General features: G+C 42.1%; 1 protein-coding gene across 1 annotated transcript; it reads left to right on the top strand.

The window, feature by feature from the left end:
* The first annotated feature begins 74 nt into the window (after positions 1-74).
* mylipa (myosin regulatory light chain interacting protein a) lies at positions 75-15,039 on the top strand. Its single transcript, XM_040021367.1, has 7 exons — positions 75-295; positions 1,445-1,635; positions 9,882-10,067; positions 11,105-11,302; positions 11,409-11,573; positions 12,409-12,832; positions 13,431-15,039. The coding sequence occupies exons 1-7, from the start codon at positions 209-211 to the stop codon at positions 13,623-13,625; spliced, it is 1,446 nt and encodes a 481-aa protein (XP_039877301.1). The 5' UTR covers positions 75-208; the 3' UTR covers positions 13,626-15,039.
* Positions 15,040-19,467: the final 4,428 nt, after the last annotated feature.

The raw sequence follows: 19,467 nt of genomic DNA on the forward strand, positions 1-19,467 counted from the left end.
TCAGGATGTCAAATAGGCGGTGCTGTGCGCGGCGTTTCATTGATATACCCTACAGCTGGTGGCTGCGGACACCAAACGGAGTGAAAGGGCTAAGAAAGTGATGACGGCTTGATGTAGAGGGGTTGTGTTTTTTAAGCGAAGGCTCGAGAGTTGGTAGAGTGTTTTAAAGAGTGGCACACCAAAGATTTTCAGAAACAAAACAGCCAAAATGCTCTGCCACGTTACTCGTCCGGATTCGGTGGTGATGGAAGTGGAAGTTGATGCGAAGGCGAACGGTGAAGATTGCCTCAACAAGGTAAAGACGGGCTGCACGTTTTATTCTTCTTTGTGTCTTAATGTGAAAATAACGTCGCCGTATGTCCGTCGGTGAGCCAGCACGGCTCGGGTCGTCCGAAAAATATTTTCTTATGTTTCAGTCAACTTCGCCTCTAATGTGTCGCGCTTATTTATGAGACGACTATATGTGGTGAATAAGACTGAAGAGCCGAGTTTCTGCACGATTAGAAGATTTTATTTGTTTTTATTTCTTGAATTAATTAATTCGCCACAGCTTCATTGAGCTTCAGCTTTAAGCTACAACAAAACTGTCACCTGCTTTGTTGCTTGTAGCAAACTAGGACTGAGGAAACAATGTTCTGAGCGCCAAGTGCAGAAAAAAGGTCAACTCTTTCTTCTTTCGTGTCCTTTTCTTCTTCTTCTTTTTTCGTTATTCTTTTATTTTAATAATACAAACCCTCTAAAGTGCCACTTCTGTCAAAAAGACACGGAGCTGAAACACGTAGAGAAAAGTTTTGTTAGGTTGCTGGGAAGCTGCCGACTGCCACTTCAGGCTCCTTCGCTTAGTCAGAGGCAGATGGCTTTGTGCAGGTTACTCCAGGTCATCCTGCCGCCTCTCAAGATGAAACTTAGCTTTTCACATCTCTACCCACCACCACCCCGAACTCAACATGGACACAGTAGTAACTGTTATTTCCTTTGATTGCCATTTCCCCTCCTCATTATGATGTTAATCTATTTAATATGCACAGAACGAGTTTTATCTCAGCCTCCTGGCTCCCTGTGCAGACTTTCAGCAGCAGTTATGTAATAAACCCATGGTTGCTGCCGCCGGAGGAGCGTGGGATTGCGGGCTTGATGAGCCCCTGTACCCCGGGAGGGGCTCCAAGTTCACTTCGTGAGCTTCAGAATATTGATGGGGGTTTGTGTGTTGGCATATCTGCAGTAACAGCAGTACTGGTGAATTTCCTTGTAAAAAATTGGAAAAAAAAAAAAAGTCCAGTGGGACTTTACTCAGTTGGTTCTCGTCACTTTCCACATGACAAGAAAAGTTATCGATTGCCTCTTTAAAGGAGCTCTTCACCATCTGTCACTGTCCTGTGGTGAAAAGCTTCACGCCTCACTTCGTCTGTTTTTTGTGACCCCCGCTTGTTTTGTCTTTCTTCAGGTTTGCAGAAAGTTGGGCATAATCGAAGTAGACTACTTTGGGCTGCAGTTCACAGGCAGCAAAGGAGAAAACCTGTGGCTGAATCTGAGGAACCGCATCAGCCAGCAGATGGATAATTTGACACCCTGTCGGCTCAGGCTGCGGGTCAAGTTCTTCGTGGAGCCCCATCTGATTCTGCAGGAGCAGACGAGGTACTTTTGAAAGTTTGCACGCTGTAAAGACACCGTGTGCAAGGAAATTTGCTCATAGGCCTTAGAACAGCTATAACTCTGAACTACTTCCTCTTATTGTTTTGAGTGTGTAAATGTGTTCGTCATCCCCTCTAAAACGGGTCGAAGAAATGACATCAATTTTCTTTTTCATGACTTTAATGAGGAGCACGTGTTTGGGGAAACAAAACAAAGCCACCATTGGCGAGTTCCCAGAGCATAATCTGATCACTGTTTCCAACAAAGTGAAAATGCCCTATAGTAACCTCTTCCCCAGTCCTTCCGGGGTTACTATAGGTCATTTTGGTGAAGCGCCAGGCAGGAAATATGATCCAGCAGCTCTGGTGCTGTGTGCTGCTCTGAGCCTACCCCCAGGGACCCTCTGTGTGACAGCCAGGACCTCTCGTCACTGCTCCCATTCAACTCGAAATATCTTTTTGTTTCAATTGGCCGTGGCCATTTTTCGTGTGAACAAAAGCCTTCCCGTTTTCTGCTTTTTCTGCAGATGCGGTTTGGGGAAAAGCTTGTGTAAGGGGTGCTTACCCTTGCGAGAATATGCCGTCAATTAGAATAACAGTTGCAGCTGAAGTTCTGGATAACTCTTGTTCACTTTCTGTGCTTTATTGGTCATTAGGCGATGGCAAGAAAAACTGCTGCTACAGTGAGTTGACATGTAGTTTTAACATGTGCCCTTCTCTGGTAGACTAGTTTAAAAGAAAAAAAAACAAAAAAAAAAACAACAACAACAAGTAACAATCCCAGGCTTGTCTGACTCGGTAGTCCCCTGCCCACAGACTGTGAAGTTATAAATGGAAAGTGAATTTTCAGCCTTTGAAACGAGTCCCAAAAACTTGTTTTGATGGAGTCGATGTTATGTTCACCCCGGGCGATGTGATGAGTGTTTGATACCATGGATATGAATCAAGGAAGCACTTGAACTGCAGCATTCCACTAGAACTATTTATCAAGCTAAACTGTCCCTGTTGTTCTCCGGTTCACCTACTGCTCCGACTCTCTTCCTTCTCCCTTCACTGTGCTCTATCAAATGTAAAAAGAGGGGATTTCTACTGTTTCTTCATGTGCTGCAGTTGGGCGATTAAACTGTGCCCACTCCTATTTCCTCTCTTTCTGGCTCTTCTCCCTCCGTCTTCCTATTCCACTCCGCTGTAGCCCATATTTGGCAACCTTTTGAAGAAGAAAGTGAAAGGACAGTCAGGGGGGCTAAGGGCACGGAGGACACTTGGCTGCCTGTGCGCTGACCTCCAGTAGATTAGCAGGAGTTATCAGCAGATGGCTGGTGTTTGGTCAAGACGTGGGGGGTGGGCGGTGAAAAGAAGTGAGATAAAGATTTTAAATTGCAGGTAAGGTCAGGTGGGTCGCTGCTAATAAATACTCGCACATGTCACACTTCACCACGCTGTGAGGTTAGGTGTTTAATTTTGGCTCAGCCTTCATGCCGTCCGTCTGCTCAGATGTGATATAATATGAGGGTTGAGCGTGCAAACACTGGCATCAGTTTTTAGAGAGAAGGCCAAGCTGTTGATGTTACAGCAGCAGCATTTTGAGGACAATCGCACGTGGCTCAGAAAATCCTTTTAGTGCATTTAGAGTGGTGGCATTTCTATGAAAGACTCGCATCATTTTTTTTTTTTTCTTGATTTTTATCTCGTGTGGGTGCATTTAACGCCATCTTTGTCAGTGAACAGTCTACAAAAGAGTGGCATGCAAGGACCTTCTACACCAATTGATTTATTTTTTTGTACTTGTAAAGAAAGGCAAAAGGACCAGTTTTAGCTTATTGTGTAGCTACAATGCACAGATGATTAATGTCATGCATCGTTTTCCTGAAAGATGGGTTTTGGAGGGTTTTTTGTTTGTTTTTTGGGTTGGTTTTTTTTGCTTTGTAGAAAATAAATTCAAAATTTAAGCAAATGGTACTTAGACAGACTAGCTTCCCTTTTCTTGTTCTGTCACCTTTGACCTAGTTAAGCTACACGACTTCCTGAAAGTTGCTCTGAATGCACACATGCTGTCATGACACGCCTCATGACACAAAGCCATCTTCTACAGTCCACTTTTTAAAAAAACATTTTTGTTAGTCACACACCTACAGGCCCTTTCCACTGCAGCAGAACATCCAATAATTATTTTGAGGGCATTTGTGTACCCATCTGAGTATCTTCTGCTGCTTTTTTTTCCCCCCTCTTGTGTTCAGTTGAGCAATAAGTAGCAAGTGTGTGCGAACTTGAGTAAATATTCCATGCAGAGCTTGGAGGATAGCCTTGTCACTGTCCCCTTATAGGCCTTTATAGCCCTTACATAACCTGATGAACCTGCAGAGCTGCTTATATAAGCTGCTGCGCACTTTGCTGCTGCTTTAAGCCTAGCAGGTCACAAGTGTTAACCCTGCATGTGAGCATTAAAAGAAGCCTTAATGCTCAGATGCAGCCGACTGTTTGGGCACATTCTGCCAATTCATTTTAATCTTTGGTAGATAAACGTGACATTCAGACTCTAAACCTGAATTCATAGTATTTAAGAGGGTATGCAGTGTGACTGTATTGCGGGGCTTAAATTCAGCTTGCATCTGCGATAAAAGTGTCCCAGATCATGCTTCTAAAACCTCATTTACTTTTTGATCTGTTTGCTTTTCTTTTGCAGACTTGTTTAATATAGCTTGCCTAGAACAGTTTATGCTACTGTGTATAAAATTGACTTGGGGTGGCTTCTTTCCATCTCTCTATCAGCTTGTTTGTTTTTATTTATGTATTTTTCTTCTGTTCGTAAAAGTTCTTCGTTCCATAAGTTCTATAAAACATCCAGCATCAACTGACCTGTTACTGGAATAATGCTGCTTTTATTGGTTAAAGGATGCTGACAGAAGGGCCTCAACAACCGTCTGTTATCTGCATCATTAAACGCTACTTGCTAAAGGGCGTTTATAGTTTAAATATGTGAATGTTTTCCCCTTCATTAGCACTCCTGTTTAGCATTCTGGTCAGGCAGTAAAAAAAACCAAAAAAAACTAGATGGCCCCAGAAGGCACAGCTATTAGCACAGGCTGTATCAGAGGTCCTGGTTGTTAACCCGTGTGCCTCCTCTGGTTTAAGCCTTTGTTTAACATCAATCCAAATCAAACTCCAAGTGAGTTTTATTTAAAGGAGAATTATTTTAATTGATTATGGCTTTTGAATAAAATGTTTATTTGAATCACTGTTGTTCAGGATGGTGACACAAGTAGAAAAGACACGGACAAACCCTAAACAGTTTTGCCTAAACGGTCTCCTCTGTGATGAATCACAGGACTGGAAACGATTGTAGACTAAAAATATTTGGCTTTAACTTTAAAGACTCTTCACTGCTTGTCATTTCTCTTACCGTGCACCATCTTTCTTGCATAATCCTGAATATTGTCTACCCACGGTGGCTGTAGATAAAATCAAATTGGAATTTTTGTCACAGACTTTTACTTTATACTCCTGTGCATGGTGGGGAAGTTTTTTGTTGGGTTGTTTTTTTTTTTGTTTTTTTTTTTTTTTTTTTTTTTTTAAAAAACCTGCTGTGGGCCTACACGTACATAGCCAGAGTCGAGCCATTGCTGGGCTGTGTGTGTGAAGACAAAGCTCAACTTGACTGCATTTTTTTTTTTTTTTTTTTTTTTTTTTTTTATTTTTTGTATTCTCAGCAGATCAGTTTTGTTTCTATAACGCACAATTGCAGATAAGGACTATGCAGAACGAGCCATGTTTGACAAAGTTCATACACGGCCTCTTAGAGTGACTGTTCTACAAAAACAATTTATGCAGGTCACACTCTATTATCGTTTTCAGGTCGTTGTGACATGCTACACAGACGATTAAGCCAAAGATCACATATGATGCCTGTGGGTCTTCGAGTGTTGTTTTATCTTCAAGCTCTACAATCAGTAATTCTTCTCCTCCAGCTTCTGTATAAATTTCTTACCGTCTGTTTGTTGTGCACTTGAGTAACCTTGCCGTGGTTCTTTTGAAGCCACAACATGACAGTTTTTATATTTTTATGGTGCCTGAACTTGATGCTGGGCAGTAATGGCAATATTTTACCAGCCAGTTGCTTGAAACCCAAGAAGTGTTGCAGACAAGCAGCGGCTTTGTTTTAATACAGTGTCGGCTTTCAGTCCAACTTGTCAGTTCAAAAGCAAGTTTTATTTAGCGCTTGGCATTAATGCTGCGCAACTGTGCATCAAACTATGCGATCAAACCGCCCACAGCTTCAGAGAGGATGAGCAGAGGTAACTATAGTTCACTGACTGCTAGTAACCTCTCGACACATTGCTTCTGGCAGGGTGTTATTTGACTAACTTACAAACCGCATTGTTGAGAGTCCAACCGATGAGGTCGGAAACTCTAGTAGTGATTGGCTGAAAGAAGTGCAGGCGGAGGTGTTAGGTTTCAGTTTGCGGGGATGTTTTGTTCTCCTGTGAAATGAACCGGTTGACATTCAGCTTGGTGGTTGGTCACGGCACAAAAAAAAAAGATGAAATGGTTTTTATAGATGGGTGGAACATACTGGAAAGTTTAGTTGACTTTGAAAAGTTCTGTTTTCTTCTTCAGAGCAAATGTATTTAGAAAAAAATAATAATTAAAGGTTCTCACTGAGTTGCTGGAGGGGGGACAATTCCTTTAGGGATATTTCAGTGTTTTCAAATGGTTCAAAGACGGAGCAGAATAAATCAGCTGAAAAATTTATCTTCATCCCTCTTAGCTCTGCTCTTTGGCCGGTGACCTATTTTGAAATATTCGTTCTCAGGGCCCAGGCCTGCTTTAATTGAATTATTCCAGTTAGGCAATCAAGTATTCAAACTCTTGCACAGCCCTTCACACGACGATCTCCACAACATCCACAAGCGCTGTTTTCAGGAGATTTCATTTCACCTGTGCTCTCTTGGCACTGACATGTGTTATGACGGTAAATGAGTAACCCTTTTAAGCCTTTGTTTATGGGTTTTCTCCATTAAAAGACAAAGCAATGGGGTGTATACAAAGTAATACAGTAGAAGTAGGCCACGAGACTTTGTGCACATTTCCTGGCATTCAGTCTGCATGTGTGCACGCTAGTTGGGATCAGCCTAGAGAACAAAACAAATGCTGAGATGATGGCTGCAGCTCTAGAAGTACTTTCTTCAGTAATGATGATTGTGCAAACGTATCCGGATAGTATCATGCATTGCTCCTTGACACGGTGGCTCAGAGAGCTGTCTAGCTGCTGATAAATGGCTCTCCGGTCACTCAAAGGGGGGTCACAGTGACTAGATTCTTTATCATCTGCTTGGAAACCAATTTGCTTGGGCCTGAGGGGGGGGTTTATTTGTCCATTTCTGTTGTCTTTTGTTGCCGTTATAAAAGGCGCGTAACCCTGAAGGATTTGTAAAAGACTTAACACCATTTTATTTTTATGCGTCCAGACATACTGAGTCACAAATCCTTCCTTTCTTTCTCAGTGTTTCCAAAAGGAAGCTGCACAGTAAATTTAAGGAAGTCTGCCTGAATTGGATCAAGACCACATCAGCAAATCAAGCTCAACTCCCATGTTGGGTTATTGTGAATTTATGGGCTCTTGCTTGTCTAATAGGAAGGATCTTGACAGGTGCTGAGACTGCCGGATCCTAGCACAGCTGTCTGAAAAGCTCTTTATTTAACAAAGAGGTCAGGAAGTCCTTGCCTTGTAACTAACTGGGGCAAAAGTGATAAAACTTGCTTTTACCAGGTTAAATTTGTGACTGTGTGGTGTTGCTGTTCAAATCCAGTGTTTAAAAGCACAACAGCAGGACGCGTGCACATGAAGCAGTTGTGTGCCGAGTTGTTTTTGTGGTGTTCAGTGGAGTGCATATTTGTTACCTCTGACTCAGGCTCGTCAGACAGGAACGACTAGCAGTGATCTCTAGTTACCTCTTCAAGATTTTTCTTCCATAGTTATTTTAGCCTGAGCTCAGCAAAGCACGCACACCTGTTTACACATATCTGGCTGCCCACAACACTGGAGTAACACAAGTTTGGTGTCTTACCCTGCAGCCAAAGGGAAGGCCCAAGAGTGCATCTCATGGCACACTGACACAAGTCGAGCAATGTTTAGGTAAAAGTTTTGGGTACGTCTCCTCTTTGTCTTGTCTTATCTTATCGGCGCTGCGATGGCCAACAGGTCCGCACTCGTGCTGAAGGGCACTTTTGAAATTTTAATTGCCGTTCATGGCAGCAATGTACATCTTGGCAGTCCCCACTTAAACTAGAGTAACCTCTGCAGCTTGCCCTATGGTAACCCTTTACGGCAACCTGTAGTAACCTCTCCGTCAAGTCGGTCCTATTGTTTGCGTCAGGCAGGTAGCTAACGAGCAGCTCGCCGTCACATGACGCCTGCTGGGCTTGACACAATAGATTGCAGTGTTTGTGTGTGCGCGTGCTGGAGGGAATGGGATGTTTAACACCATATCAAAGCAGTGTTTGTTATGCCTGAGGCTAGTCAGCTGCGGGGTTTCGTTGTTACAGTCTGGCTTTATCTGGGATGGTGTAGACTTGACTGTTTGTGTGCCCCACAGCTGCTTTTTGCTGCTGGAAGCACTGCGAATGTGTGTTGGAGGAGGTGTCTGTTTTTTGCATTGCAAAGCTGATGCACTACATGTGCATATTCTGTGTGGGCTCCTCCTGCTCCCCTGAGATGACAGAGGAAACGCCACATCCATGTCTTCTGTAGTTCCCATAGGGCTTCTCAAGTAGATGCGTTTTCCACATAATCAAAACAAAGGCTTTGTACACACATAATGAAGAGTGTGGTGAGTGCTTCTTCTCCACTCGACTCATAAATGTCCTTGTAAAGCTTCTCAAATATCCCGAAGTCACGGTATGACCTGATTTGCACAAATGAAAATGTCTCTCTTGGCATCATGCTTCAAAGGGAACTTTGGCCCAAGGGAGGTTTTGCTTTAGTCGAAATAGCGAGCAATTTGAGGCACAATATGCTTTAAGTCTACATCAGGAATATGGAGCTCCCAAAAAAATGCTGAGAAGAGAGAAAAGTACATTTTAAGTTTTATTTGTAGAGCACTGGAGGACTAAAGATGACAATCAGGGTGTTTGTCCGGTGGAAGCTGCAGAGCAGGTTTATAGATAGTTACTTTGATATAGGTCGAATCGAGGAAGGATCGTTTGGGTTACTTGCGTTCAGTTTTTTCATGATGTAAGAACTGAGTCACTTAGGGTGTTCCTGTTGACGTATTGTCTCCTGCTGCTAGAAGGAAGAAAAGTCCTTACATCTTTTGGTCAAAACAATAGCAAGACATGTCAAGACTTGTGTTTTTGGAGTATGGAGCTATTTTCCTTGACCACGCCAGAACTGTGTGTTCCCTTTTAAAACATTAACTCAAAACAATAACAGTTCTTGTATTTGCCCACTGTAAAACTTCCACATTTCAGAGCAGAAATGGTTTGTTTTTAGGCACAAGCATGAGTAACGACGTAATTAGGGTTTAAATGGCTATATCACTGTGGCGGAGGCGTGGCCCCGGGCGCAGCTGCAGGGGAGGAGTGGAGCGGAAGGCTCAACAGGGCGGCGCTGCGAGGCCGGTAAGAACAGCTGATGTTGTTTATGGACGGATGATGGTCTCCCTCCGCTTATCACATTTTTGGCAAGAAGCCCAAGAGATGGACATGGATTACACACAGAGCCTGGCCGGCAGTCACGTAATAGAGCCCCAAGCAGTGCACGTTCAGTTTCCCATCGAGCTGCGAAGTCTAAATGCGCATGACATTAGAGAGCTGTTGTTTGCATCTTTAACTTTGTTTCTCAACTTCTACTTTTAGGGTTTCCAGTGAAATTACACTTAAAGGAAGTTAGTGGTGTATGTTTTTGAGGAAGTTGTAGAAACGGAGAGAGTGGTTGTAACCGCTGAGTACGAGCCAAGTGGTTTTTCCTTCTGCTGCACACACAAACAGTTGCAGTCTGTGATGGGATTTAAGCTTTGCAATGACCACCTGCTCTGACATGTGTCTGGGTGACTTGAGTATAACACATGGAAGTTGGTTCTGCATGACTATGTCAAAAGTAATAAATTAATCCCTCTGTTTGTTTTTTATTTTTTTAAGCCACTGGTTATTTAGGTAAAGTATTTAAAAAAAATAAATAAATAAATAAATAAAATAAAATCTCCACTAGTGCTGAGTTTAGTGTGGAAAATTTCTCCTTTTTCTGCCCTGTAGACACATTTTCTTTACGCACGTGAAGGAGGACCTCCATAACGGTCACCTGCGTATGGGCTCGGAACAAGCAGAGGAGCTGAGTGCACTCCTGGCACAAGCAGAGTTTGGCGACTACAACCAAAACACAGCCCAGTACTGGTATTCAGAGCTGTGTGGAGAAGAGCCCAGCCCCGCCACCATCGACAGGTACAGCACTTGCCAAACATGAGAATTAAATGTCTTTGTGAATATGGGACATTTGCACATGAAAGATGTACTAAGTTATAAATTATGCTGCAGCCTAACATTACCTCTAGTGAAGTTTTCTTAGTTTATGAGACAACTGTAGTTTTTATAGCCCACAAACATGCTTGCTAAGACACTCTGTACCACTGGAAAGTCACTGAAGCCACCGCGCTATTTTTGAGGGGGGTAGGAGTCCAGCCGAGGAGGCATGATGAAAAGTAAATAATGGAGCATGGCAACGAGCCAAAGATGGCATAATGTGGCAGCTAATGGTCATCAATATTAAAATAACTTAAGAAATTAAAATGCTGTCTTTAGCATAAAAGGAAGCAGTACAGTTAAACAGAACTCTTTAAACTAGACTGCACTTTTCCCCTACATTGCAGCAGTTTTTTTTTTTTTTGTTTTTTTTGTTTTTTTTTTTCTCCTTTTCCAAGTGAAAGACTTGAAGACTCAGATAAGAACACATCACGCACAGCCACATGGTTGGTGTATGCTGTGAGCTAATGCACACACTGATCAGCAAACAGAAGCTGACGGGAGATCAGATAGCATGTGCTCGCAGGGTTTCACTAACAGAACCTCCCACTGTACATCCCTAACACTTTCTCGTTAAATATAACAAGGACGACGGTTTTACTGCGTTTTTAACGTCTGAGAACATGGATCGCGTTCTGTTACGAAATGTGACGCGTGGATGGGAAAGTGTAAACAAGGCTTCCCCTTCTCTTCCCACATGTTGTGCAAATGGCCCCGGTCGTTGCTTGTTAAGAAAAAATGTATACTTATCAAGCAGCTTCTGCCAATCCTACTACACTGAACTTTGTGTGTTATATTGAGCCAACATTGTTCATAGCTACACCTACACTCAGTCTGTTATTTATGCAGACACGTACATTTGATGTCTCTTTATATATATTATAGCTCTCAGTATGGTAATACATATACTCTTGTGCTTTTCTGCAACTGACTAAAAACATTATTTTTTGCCCCTGCAGTATCATTTCCAGACACAAAACTCTAGAAGGCCTGAGCCAGGGCTCAGTGGAGTATCAGGCCCTGCAGCTGGTCTCCTCTCTGGAGCATTACGGCGTGGAGTGGCACTGGGCTCGCGACGCAGACGGTCAGAGGATGGCAATAGGAGTTGGTCCTGAAGGCATCGCTATTTGCAAGGAGGATTTCAGCTTGGTCAACAGGTACAACGACCGACATCTATAGTAATAACCTTGTTTCTAATATAACTGCATGTTTGATAATACAGGACGCGACAGCATTTAACAATTTCCTGTTAACTTATTTTAGGATAAGCTATCCAATCATCCAGATCGCCACCCAGTCGGGGAAAAGTGTCTACCTGACAGTTACCAAGGACACGAATGACAGCGTTGTGCTTCTGTTTAAGCTGATCAGTAACCGGGCAGCCAGCGGCCTGTACCGAGCCATCACAGAGACGCATGCTTTCTACAGGTGAGGGTTAGAGCCATATTTAATCCCAGATCAGCGACTCGTACATAGTACACAAAGCCTATGTACTGCAGCTATGTGGCTGCATTTAAGAGAAGTGGTTCAAAGCTTTAAAACATCACTGTAAGTTATTGCATCTCAAATGTTAGAAATCACAGGACAAAGTCTGCAGCTCGCCTAATGTCGTGAGCCCAGATGAGTTTAAATATTGAAATAAGTTTTTATGTGTGTGTGTGTGTGTGTGTGTGTGTGTGTGTGTGTGTGTGTGTGCAGTCTTTGTTGTTAGTCATTCACTAGTCTGTTTATTGCGGACTATCCTTCACTTAACACTAGTGAATTATTAGAGAGGTGCAGTAAAACAGAACCTAAAATGTGCTCTGTAAAAACTTGTTTTGTTCTCTTTAGGAGAGCATAGTGTCCCTGCCTGACCTGCTTAAGTAAATATGAAAGTGAACGTGTAGACTGGGCAAGATGGCTTTTAATAGCGATGAAAGAGTGTGTGCGCGTGCGCACAAAACTCTCTTTGCAGTGAGCAGGGACAGTTTAAATGGCTGAGCTATGAAATTGTTCTCAATCACAATGATACAAAGACAGACCTGTCCTTCAGCTCCAGGATAGTTTTTTTTTTTTTTGTTTGTTTGTTTGTTTTGTTTTAAAAACTCTGCAGACAAATCTTCATCCTGCTTGCTTAAAAGCAAGATTTCAATGTATTTTAGTAGTAAATGGAACAGGATGGTTGCAAGTCACAATTTGTATTGATTATCTTAAACTGAAATCAAAGCTCAAATTCGTTGGCAGTAGTATTAATGCTTTTTTTTTTTTTTTTTATTATTTTCAGGTGTGACACAGTTACCAATGCAGTGATGATGCAGTACAGCAGAGACTTCAAAGGCCACCTCGCCTCACTCTTCCTCAACGAAAACATCAACCTGGGCAAAAAGTACGTTTTTGACATCCGACGTACCGCCAAGGAAGTGTACGACCACGCTCGGCGAGCGCTCTACAACTCTGGCGTGGTGGACCTGATTTCCCGCTCTGAAAGCAGGGATCGCTACTCCCCTTCACGCTCCCCAAGCAGGGACGGCGAGCAGGACAAGGGGCTGGACTGTGGCAGCTGCCAGCAAAGCCGCGCCCTGCAGGAACGTCTGCAGAAGCTCAGAGAGGCTCTGCTGTGCATGCTCTGCTGCGAGGAGGAGATAGATGCTGCATTCTGCCCCTGCGGCCATATGGTGTGCTGCCAGACCTGTGCAAATCAGCTTCAGGTGAGGATTCCTCCACAGTCACATGTGCTTACAAATGACTCCTTAAAAGTGACTTTTGCTTGAAAATCAAACAGTTTCCCCCTCCTACGTTGAGTTTTGAGTTTCACCAAAAGCCTTTAATTATTTTAGCTCCAGATTCTTATCTCTTTTTTTTTTTTTTTTTTTTTATGGTCCTTTAAACAACATCCAAAGCCTTGCTTTACACTCTGCTAACCTGATTGTCCCCCACACTTAATCAGCTAAATGTGGCCCATCTTGTGGAAGCAGATGGTGTGTGTGTGAGTGTGCCCTTATGAAGGGATTATGTCAGCCAGGCAAATCTCTCTTCTATTAATTCAAATGGGGAAACGTGACCCAACTAATAGATGTGTGAATCACTCTGAAACTTTAAGGCAAAAGGAAACGTTTACTTCTTTGGAAAGAATCACAGTTCAGTTTAGTTTTGTGGTGAAGTTTGTGTTGCCCTCACTGCAGCACGATCAAAGTTGCACATTGAAATCACGAGGCCTACGTGTTTGTGAAAGTGGTGCAGTTTTCTTGTTTCCCCTCTTATAAACAGACGTATTTTAAATGCTTTTCTTCCTCAATTCCCCCCCAGTTGTGTCCCGTGTGTCGATCGGAGGTGGAGCACGTGCAGCACGTCTACCTGCCCACTTGCACCAGCCTCCTGAACCTGACGTTGACGGACAACCACCAGCACCGCAGCAATATTCCCGCGCCCATCCACAGAGACACGGCCTCTCCTCACACCTGCTCCACCACAGAGTATGAACACAAGCTCTACCACACATAAAGACGGCACCACCAAGAACTCCACCGTGAACACTTTGAAGTTATAACAGACAGATTTCATACAAAAGGAGGAACATTTGCTTTTTCATCAGCTTTTTTTTCCTTTTTCTGTCCCTGACTGAACTTCAGAAATGACCAAAAATAGAAACTCCTGAGCATATTTAAAGATCTCCGCACTTAAACTACACTGATTCTTTGTTTTTGATGATGTTCAGTTTGTCACAGGTTCATTAGTATTTTTTTTCCTTCCTTTTTGCTCTTTGTGTGTCATTCTGTCCAAACATTGTCTATTTTATTTTTTAAAATATCATTATGCCCTGCCACAGTATCATTTTTATTAAGATTAGGCTCTTATTGTGAATTAAATTATTGCATCAGTTGACCTGATACACAATTATGCTTTTGAACTTGTATTTTGGTTGAATGCTCCATCGTGAGTAGCTCCTAGCCCTCCTAGACTGGCTAAAAACTGTATTTAATTGAGGGTGTTTTTGTTTTTTAATAATTATTTTTGAAGCTTTGACATTTTAAAACTTTTATGTAATGGCTTGAAATGCAGTTATTTTTTTCTTAATGTACATTTGTTTTGTTTTTTTAATGCCAATGAGGAGGTATTTAGAGGTTTTGCAGCATACTGCTCCTGAGTTTGGCACGCATCGCACAAACTGTAGAAAGACTACCACAGTCTTCGTCTCGTGATCAGAACTGAATCTTACTGACACTCCACTCGATTACTTTCATAGACCGCTCAATCTTCACGAGTTTATCTCTTGTCTGGACAGGGAGATAAACTTAAACACTAAAGTGACTCTTGGCAGACACAGAACGGTTGTATCCAAAAAGAATTGGCATTTGTTGAACAGCAGCTGCTTCCTCTGAAAACCTCACCTATAAACTTCCTCTCTCGGATGTGCTAGTGAGTTTCGGTATTTTTAGGGTACTGGGACATCTGTATGTGCAATACTTGCTTGCCAAGCTTTTCATTTTCAGTTTTATTTAATTTCAAAGAATATTAAAAAGATGAGGAAAAACGCATTTACACCATTTGTCACTTTACCAAGGAAGGTTTCCTCAAATATGCCTGGGCTTTGGCCTTAATGTAGCAGCAATGTGATTATTATTATTATTATTATTATTATTATTATTATTATTATTATTATTATTATTATAATAATGCCAGCTTTCCAGAGTTTCTGCTAGGAAGATGAATCTTTTTGTCAATGCTGACCCAGCTAAGCTCAGTCACTGAAGGAGAAGGACTTTTATTTTTCACATTGTACAAGTAGCGATTTGTTTCTGTTTTCTGAAGCAAATGCCACTATGCTCTGTTAAACGACTTGGAATTAAACCCTTTTTTTATATATTGTGCTTTAACAGAAAGTATTAATAAAGTTTGTTTTTAAAAAAAAAAACAACAACAACCCTGAATTGTCTGTAAATTTGTGGCACGACCATCACTGTTTCTGGCTTTTACACTTGACTGTCGACCAAGCTTAACTATACCTGTTTAATGTGCTGACTGACATTAAGAACAAGGAACTAAGCTGTAGAAACCAGGAGGCTCGGTGTTTCCCCATCTAAAGGCTGGTACTTCCTAAAATGTTCCCATGTGCATAATAAGACAAACCGCAAGGAAAACTGCATGGAAAGCTTTGTTCATTGTTACTTTGATCCTCTGCCTTCTGGTAAATCCACCCGGTGTTTTCGTCCTTAAAGTGATGACACCCCACGGGTGCAGTTCCTCAAGTGGCCACTTGAGGGTTGTTCCAAAAGCGAGCCGGACCCCCCTGTAGAAGCCAGTCGCTCCTTGTTTGGTGCTAATCCCAAACCAGGTCAAGTAAAGTGATAAGTTTTTTTTTTTTTTTTTTTTTTTTTTTTTTTTTTTTTTTTTTTTGGAAGATGCTCTAAGAAGTAACCAAAACTCAGGAGCTACTTTCAGAGAAATACAGTCATCAGATCGTCTGATGACTGTATTTTATATTTTGCATAATAAAGCAATGTGGATGTCCTTTAAATCCAACCAAAGTTAATGTCTGTCATGACTGAAGAACTGCAGGACCATGACTGTGTTCCTGAATACTTGAGCCTGCTGTGTATATTGTACAGCGAAAGATCAACCCATCATTTTCCACGTTAAGGCAGGGAGAGAGGTGAATAAAGCAGAGAGGCTTTACACTAATTAGAAATGACAGTCACCACTGGACTGCGATTAGTCTGGGAGTAAGAGTTTAAGTAGAGGAGATATTGATTAGCCTTCCTCTTCCCTCTAACGCCTCTGTCTTTCTCTGACCTTCTCGATTTAAAAACAGTGCTCTCTCTCTCTCTCTCACTCACTCACACACACACACACACACCCACCCTTCATTGCCATTAAAATAACTCCAAGGACATGATGACAGCTGGGAGAAGGAGCGCGGTGATTCCAACTCAGTGATCCGTGCAGAATTTGTCTTAATGCCGGTTTAAAAGCAAAACGGGTACCAGCAAATGAAACGCGACCTGAGAGTAAAGACAAAATTAAAAATCCTCTCCAGACATGTGGAAAAACAGTACTGCTTTCAACCATTTCAAAAAGCGCGTTCACCTCCCTGGATAGACGTTCTTCACAAATTATTCTCACAACTAAACTTTAACCAAAAAGAAATGAGCCTTTAGTCTCAAACTGAGCAGTGACCTGTCACTGTATACACTGAGCCTTGAATAACCTCCATGTAGGGTGAGGCTTCAAAACACGGATGCTTGAGATCAATAGCTTCTTTTATTCCCTTGGCACACATTCTCAGTGTTCTCATGTTGCCACAAACTGGTTATGTAGCATCTGCAGCAGTAATGCTTTACTCTGACCCACAGATTTGTAGTTAAAAATCAGCAGTTCAGTTTAATTGCAGTAAACTGAACACTCAATTGTATTAGGTACACATTGCTAGCACTAGGTTGAACCCCCCCCCCCCCCTTTTTTCTTAATTGTTTGTGGCATAGATTCAACAAGGCACTCTACTGTGTTTGAGATCCGTATTGAGATGGAAGCAGACATAAGAAAATGGTCCATGCCCTTTATGTGGTCATAAAGGGCATGGACGTGGTCAACACACAGGCAGGCTGTGGTTTTTTGATGATGGTGATGGTATGAGAGAATACAGCATTACATCATCAACATAAGAACAGGCATTGTTTTTCCAGTCTTCTGTTGTTTCAGGTTTGGTAGCCTCAGCTTCCTGTTTTTACCTGTTGGGCGTGGCACCAGGTGTGGCCTTTTGCTTCAACGTTCAATATGTTGCGTGTTCAGAGTTGCTCTTCTGCATATCATGGTTAAGATGAGTGCATGGGGAGAATATGCAAACTCCACACAGGATGAGTTGAATCAGTACATTCAAACCACGGTAGTTAGCACCTTTGCCGCCGCCATGCTGCCCCTTTTCGGTCAGTTCTCTGTAAACCCCAGAGATGGCTCAGCAGTTTCCAAAACACTCACACCAACAGCCACATTCAGCATCACTTACATCACCTTTCTTCCACATATTGATGCTCTGTTTGAACTTGAGTGGAACATCTTAGTCATGTTTACATGCCTAATGTAACTGGCTGATTTATGTTAAAAAGAGGTTGAAAAAAGCACCCGATGAGTTTATTAGCAATAGCAGGGGCAAGGTGCACAGGTCTTTGTAAGCCTGACACTGTGCTAAAAAATTAATTGCAGAAAAAAACAGCCAATACCTCGAGTCATAAGCTCTTTGCAAGGTGAAACTTTTGTCACATTAAGCTAAAATATTTCTGATTCCACACAGAGGTGCACGAATTGCTTGTCGAGAAATTTCCATCAAAAAATTCAGAAGAATGGAAAGAAAACAGTTTAGTTATTCATTGAAGACTGGGAATTTCTTTGGACGAGCCTAATCTGCTGCATATTTTTGCTCAGTCACGTTTCAATAAAGCACGTGTGTCTGAGCCGAGGGCCTACAAAACTTTTATGATTCTAAAACATGAAAGTTGGTTGTTTTTAAAAAGCTCACCATTAGAACCAAAGAGCAAGTCAGTGAGATATAATGTGTAAGTGATGCTGCCTGTTGTTTTAGTCTGACTGTACTATACAGGGAGCTCATTTATATTGTGATGGTGGCCTATAAAGAGCTGCAGCAGGACTCAGAGTATGTCAAAGCAAAACTACAGCTAAGGTTGTGGATATGAATCATAATGTGCACAGAAACAGGAAGTTGCTTCGCGTGTGAAACAACGCAGACATCCTGCAGTCAGTAATACATATTTCTTCTAAATTGATTTACTCCCAGGAGCGGTTTATTATAAATGATAGAATACCAGCTTATTGTTACAGATCCTTATCTAATAATTTGTGCTGCTGCCCCTCCTCTTTACTTATTGGCATAAACACTACACTTCCTCTTTGCTTCCTTTCTAACCCTGGCATCTCTGCTGGCTGAAAACGAGTACCATAAAGCACCGTTTCTCAGGAAACACCTTTGACATTTACAGCTTGGCTGCTTGGCCAGTATTTAATGGACGTGCCCAATGGGAAAGACAAACTATGACTCACTGTACCTCTGATTTTTAATTTAAAAAGAATGAAACAATTCTGAGAAATCCTTGATGCAGACCATCTCAAGTCACATAATCACGCTCCAGCAGTTATATGGTATTCATCTTAACGGACACTGTGGTTGTGGGAATATAGAGGGGCAAAAAAACACCACAGGTTAACAAGAACTCGACTGGGTGTCAAACCATTGTCTCTGGGGAATGATGCACTTTCTGAACTTTGTTCTTCTTCTTAAACTTCTGTTTGTGTGTAAAAAAAAAACAAACAAAAAAAGCAGAGCCTGCTGAGAAAAGACGTTGTGCAGCATGTTGTTTGCGGTTCATGACAAATTTTACAGAGCTGTGCATCTTCCCTGATGGAGAAAAAATGATAAAATCTCCTTCATCCTCATCACCTTAGCTCGTCAAATAGAAAACAAATAGAATCTTTAAATTCTCGTCATTTCAACTCGTGCCAGGAAAAGAACATCAAAGTTCCTCTCCAACTTCACCCTCCCTCTGCCATGTGGTCTTCACATCTGCTTGGCCCAGTGACACACTGCCGGGGGAAACACACTACTTCTGAACGTGCCGGAGATCTGGTTCCTTGGAGCGCGTGTCTACATGGAAGCATCAGCTGGTAACCTACTACAGGGAGATAGAGTCCAGTCTGAGTGTGTGTGTGTGCAAGTGTGTGCAAGTGCATGCCCCTGTGTTCTCTCAGAAGTTGTAAAGGGGACCAAACACCATCGCTGTGCCAAGATACACAACATTCTCCACCCAGAGGATTTAAACTTCATCATTTGCAAGCCGACTTCAGTGTGTTATAATGAAGTCTGCTGCTAACATGTGTCTTTGTGCGTATAACTGTGGCGCTTTGATGAATCATTTTAAAATCACACTGTGGAATAGGGTGCCTTGCTCTTCCTGTTATTTCCAAGTTTGCAGCTGGGCAAATAAAAATTTAAAAACTCAAAAAATGTTGGTGAGATAAAATTATCTGAGGGGAATGAATATGTTTGTTGTCACTGCCTGCCAAGAGGCTCGAATGGCTAAAAATATCCATTTCACATGATAAGAAAATAAAGAACCAGATTGTTTTAATAAGTTGACCTGTTGGGTTGTTATAGGGAAACATGGTTATATACAATACAGGCATTATATACGAGTTCCACGAACAACGAGAGCTCATACAAGCATTTACATAGTCTGTGTATACCCTTGTATCTACCTGCTTCCCTTTCACCTACTTCCTACAAAAGCTCACAGCTCAAACACAGGTCACAGCCTCCAGTTACGACTCGTGATAAGCT

This window comes from Simochromis diagramma, unplaced genomic scaffold (genome assembly GCF_900408965.1).
Source record: "Simochromis diagramma unplaced genomic scaffold, fSimDia1.1 OVJJ01000753.1, whole genome shotgun sequence".
NCBI lineage: Eukaryota > Metazoa > Chordata > Actinopteri > Cichliformes > Cichlidae > Simochromis > Simochromis diagramma.

What these genes read in the sequence shown, in the direction of transcription:
- mylipa (XM_040021367.1), top strand. Translation starts at nt 209, where the DNA reads ATGCTCTGCCACGTTACTCGTCCGGATTCGGTGGTGATGGAAGTGGAA. An exon ending in ATTCTGCAGGAGCAGACGAG is followed by an intron (nt 1,636 to 9,881) that starts GTACTTTTGAAA and finishes TCTGCCCTGTAG; the next exon opens with ACACATTTTCTTTACGCACG. An exon ending in CCTGTGCAAATCAGCTTCAG is followed by an intron (nt 12,833 to 13,430) that starts GTGAGGATTCCT and finishes ATTCCCCCCCAG; the next exon opens with TTGTGTCCCGTGTGTCGATC.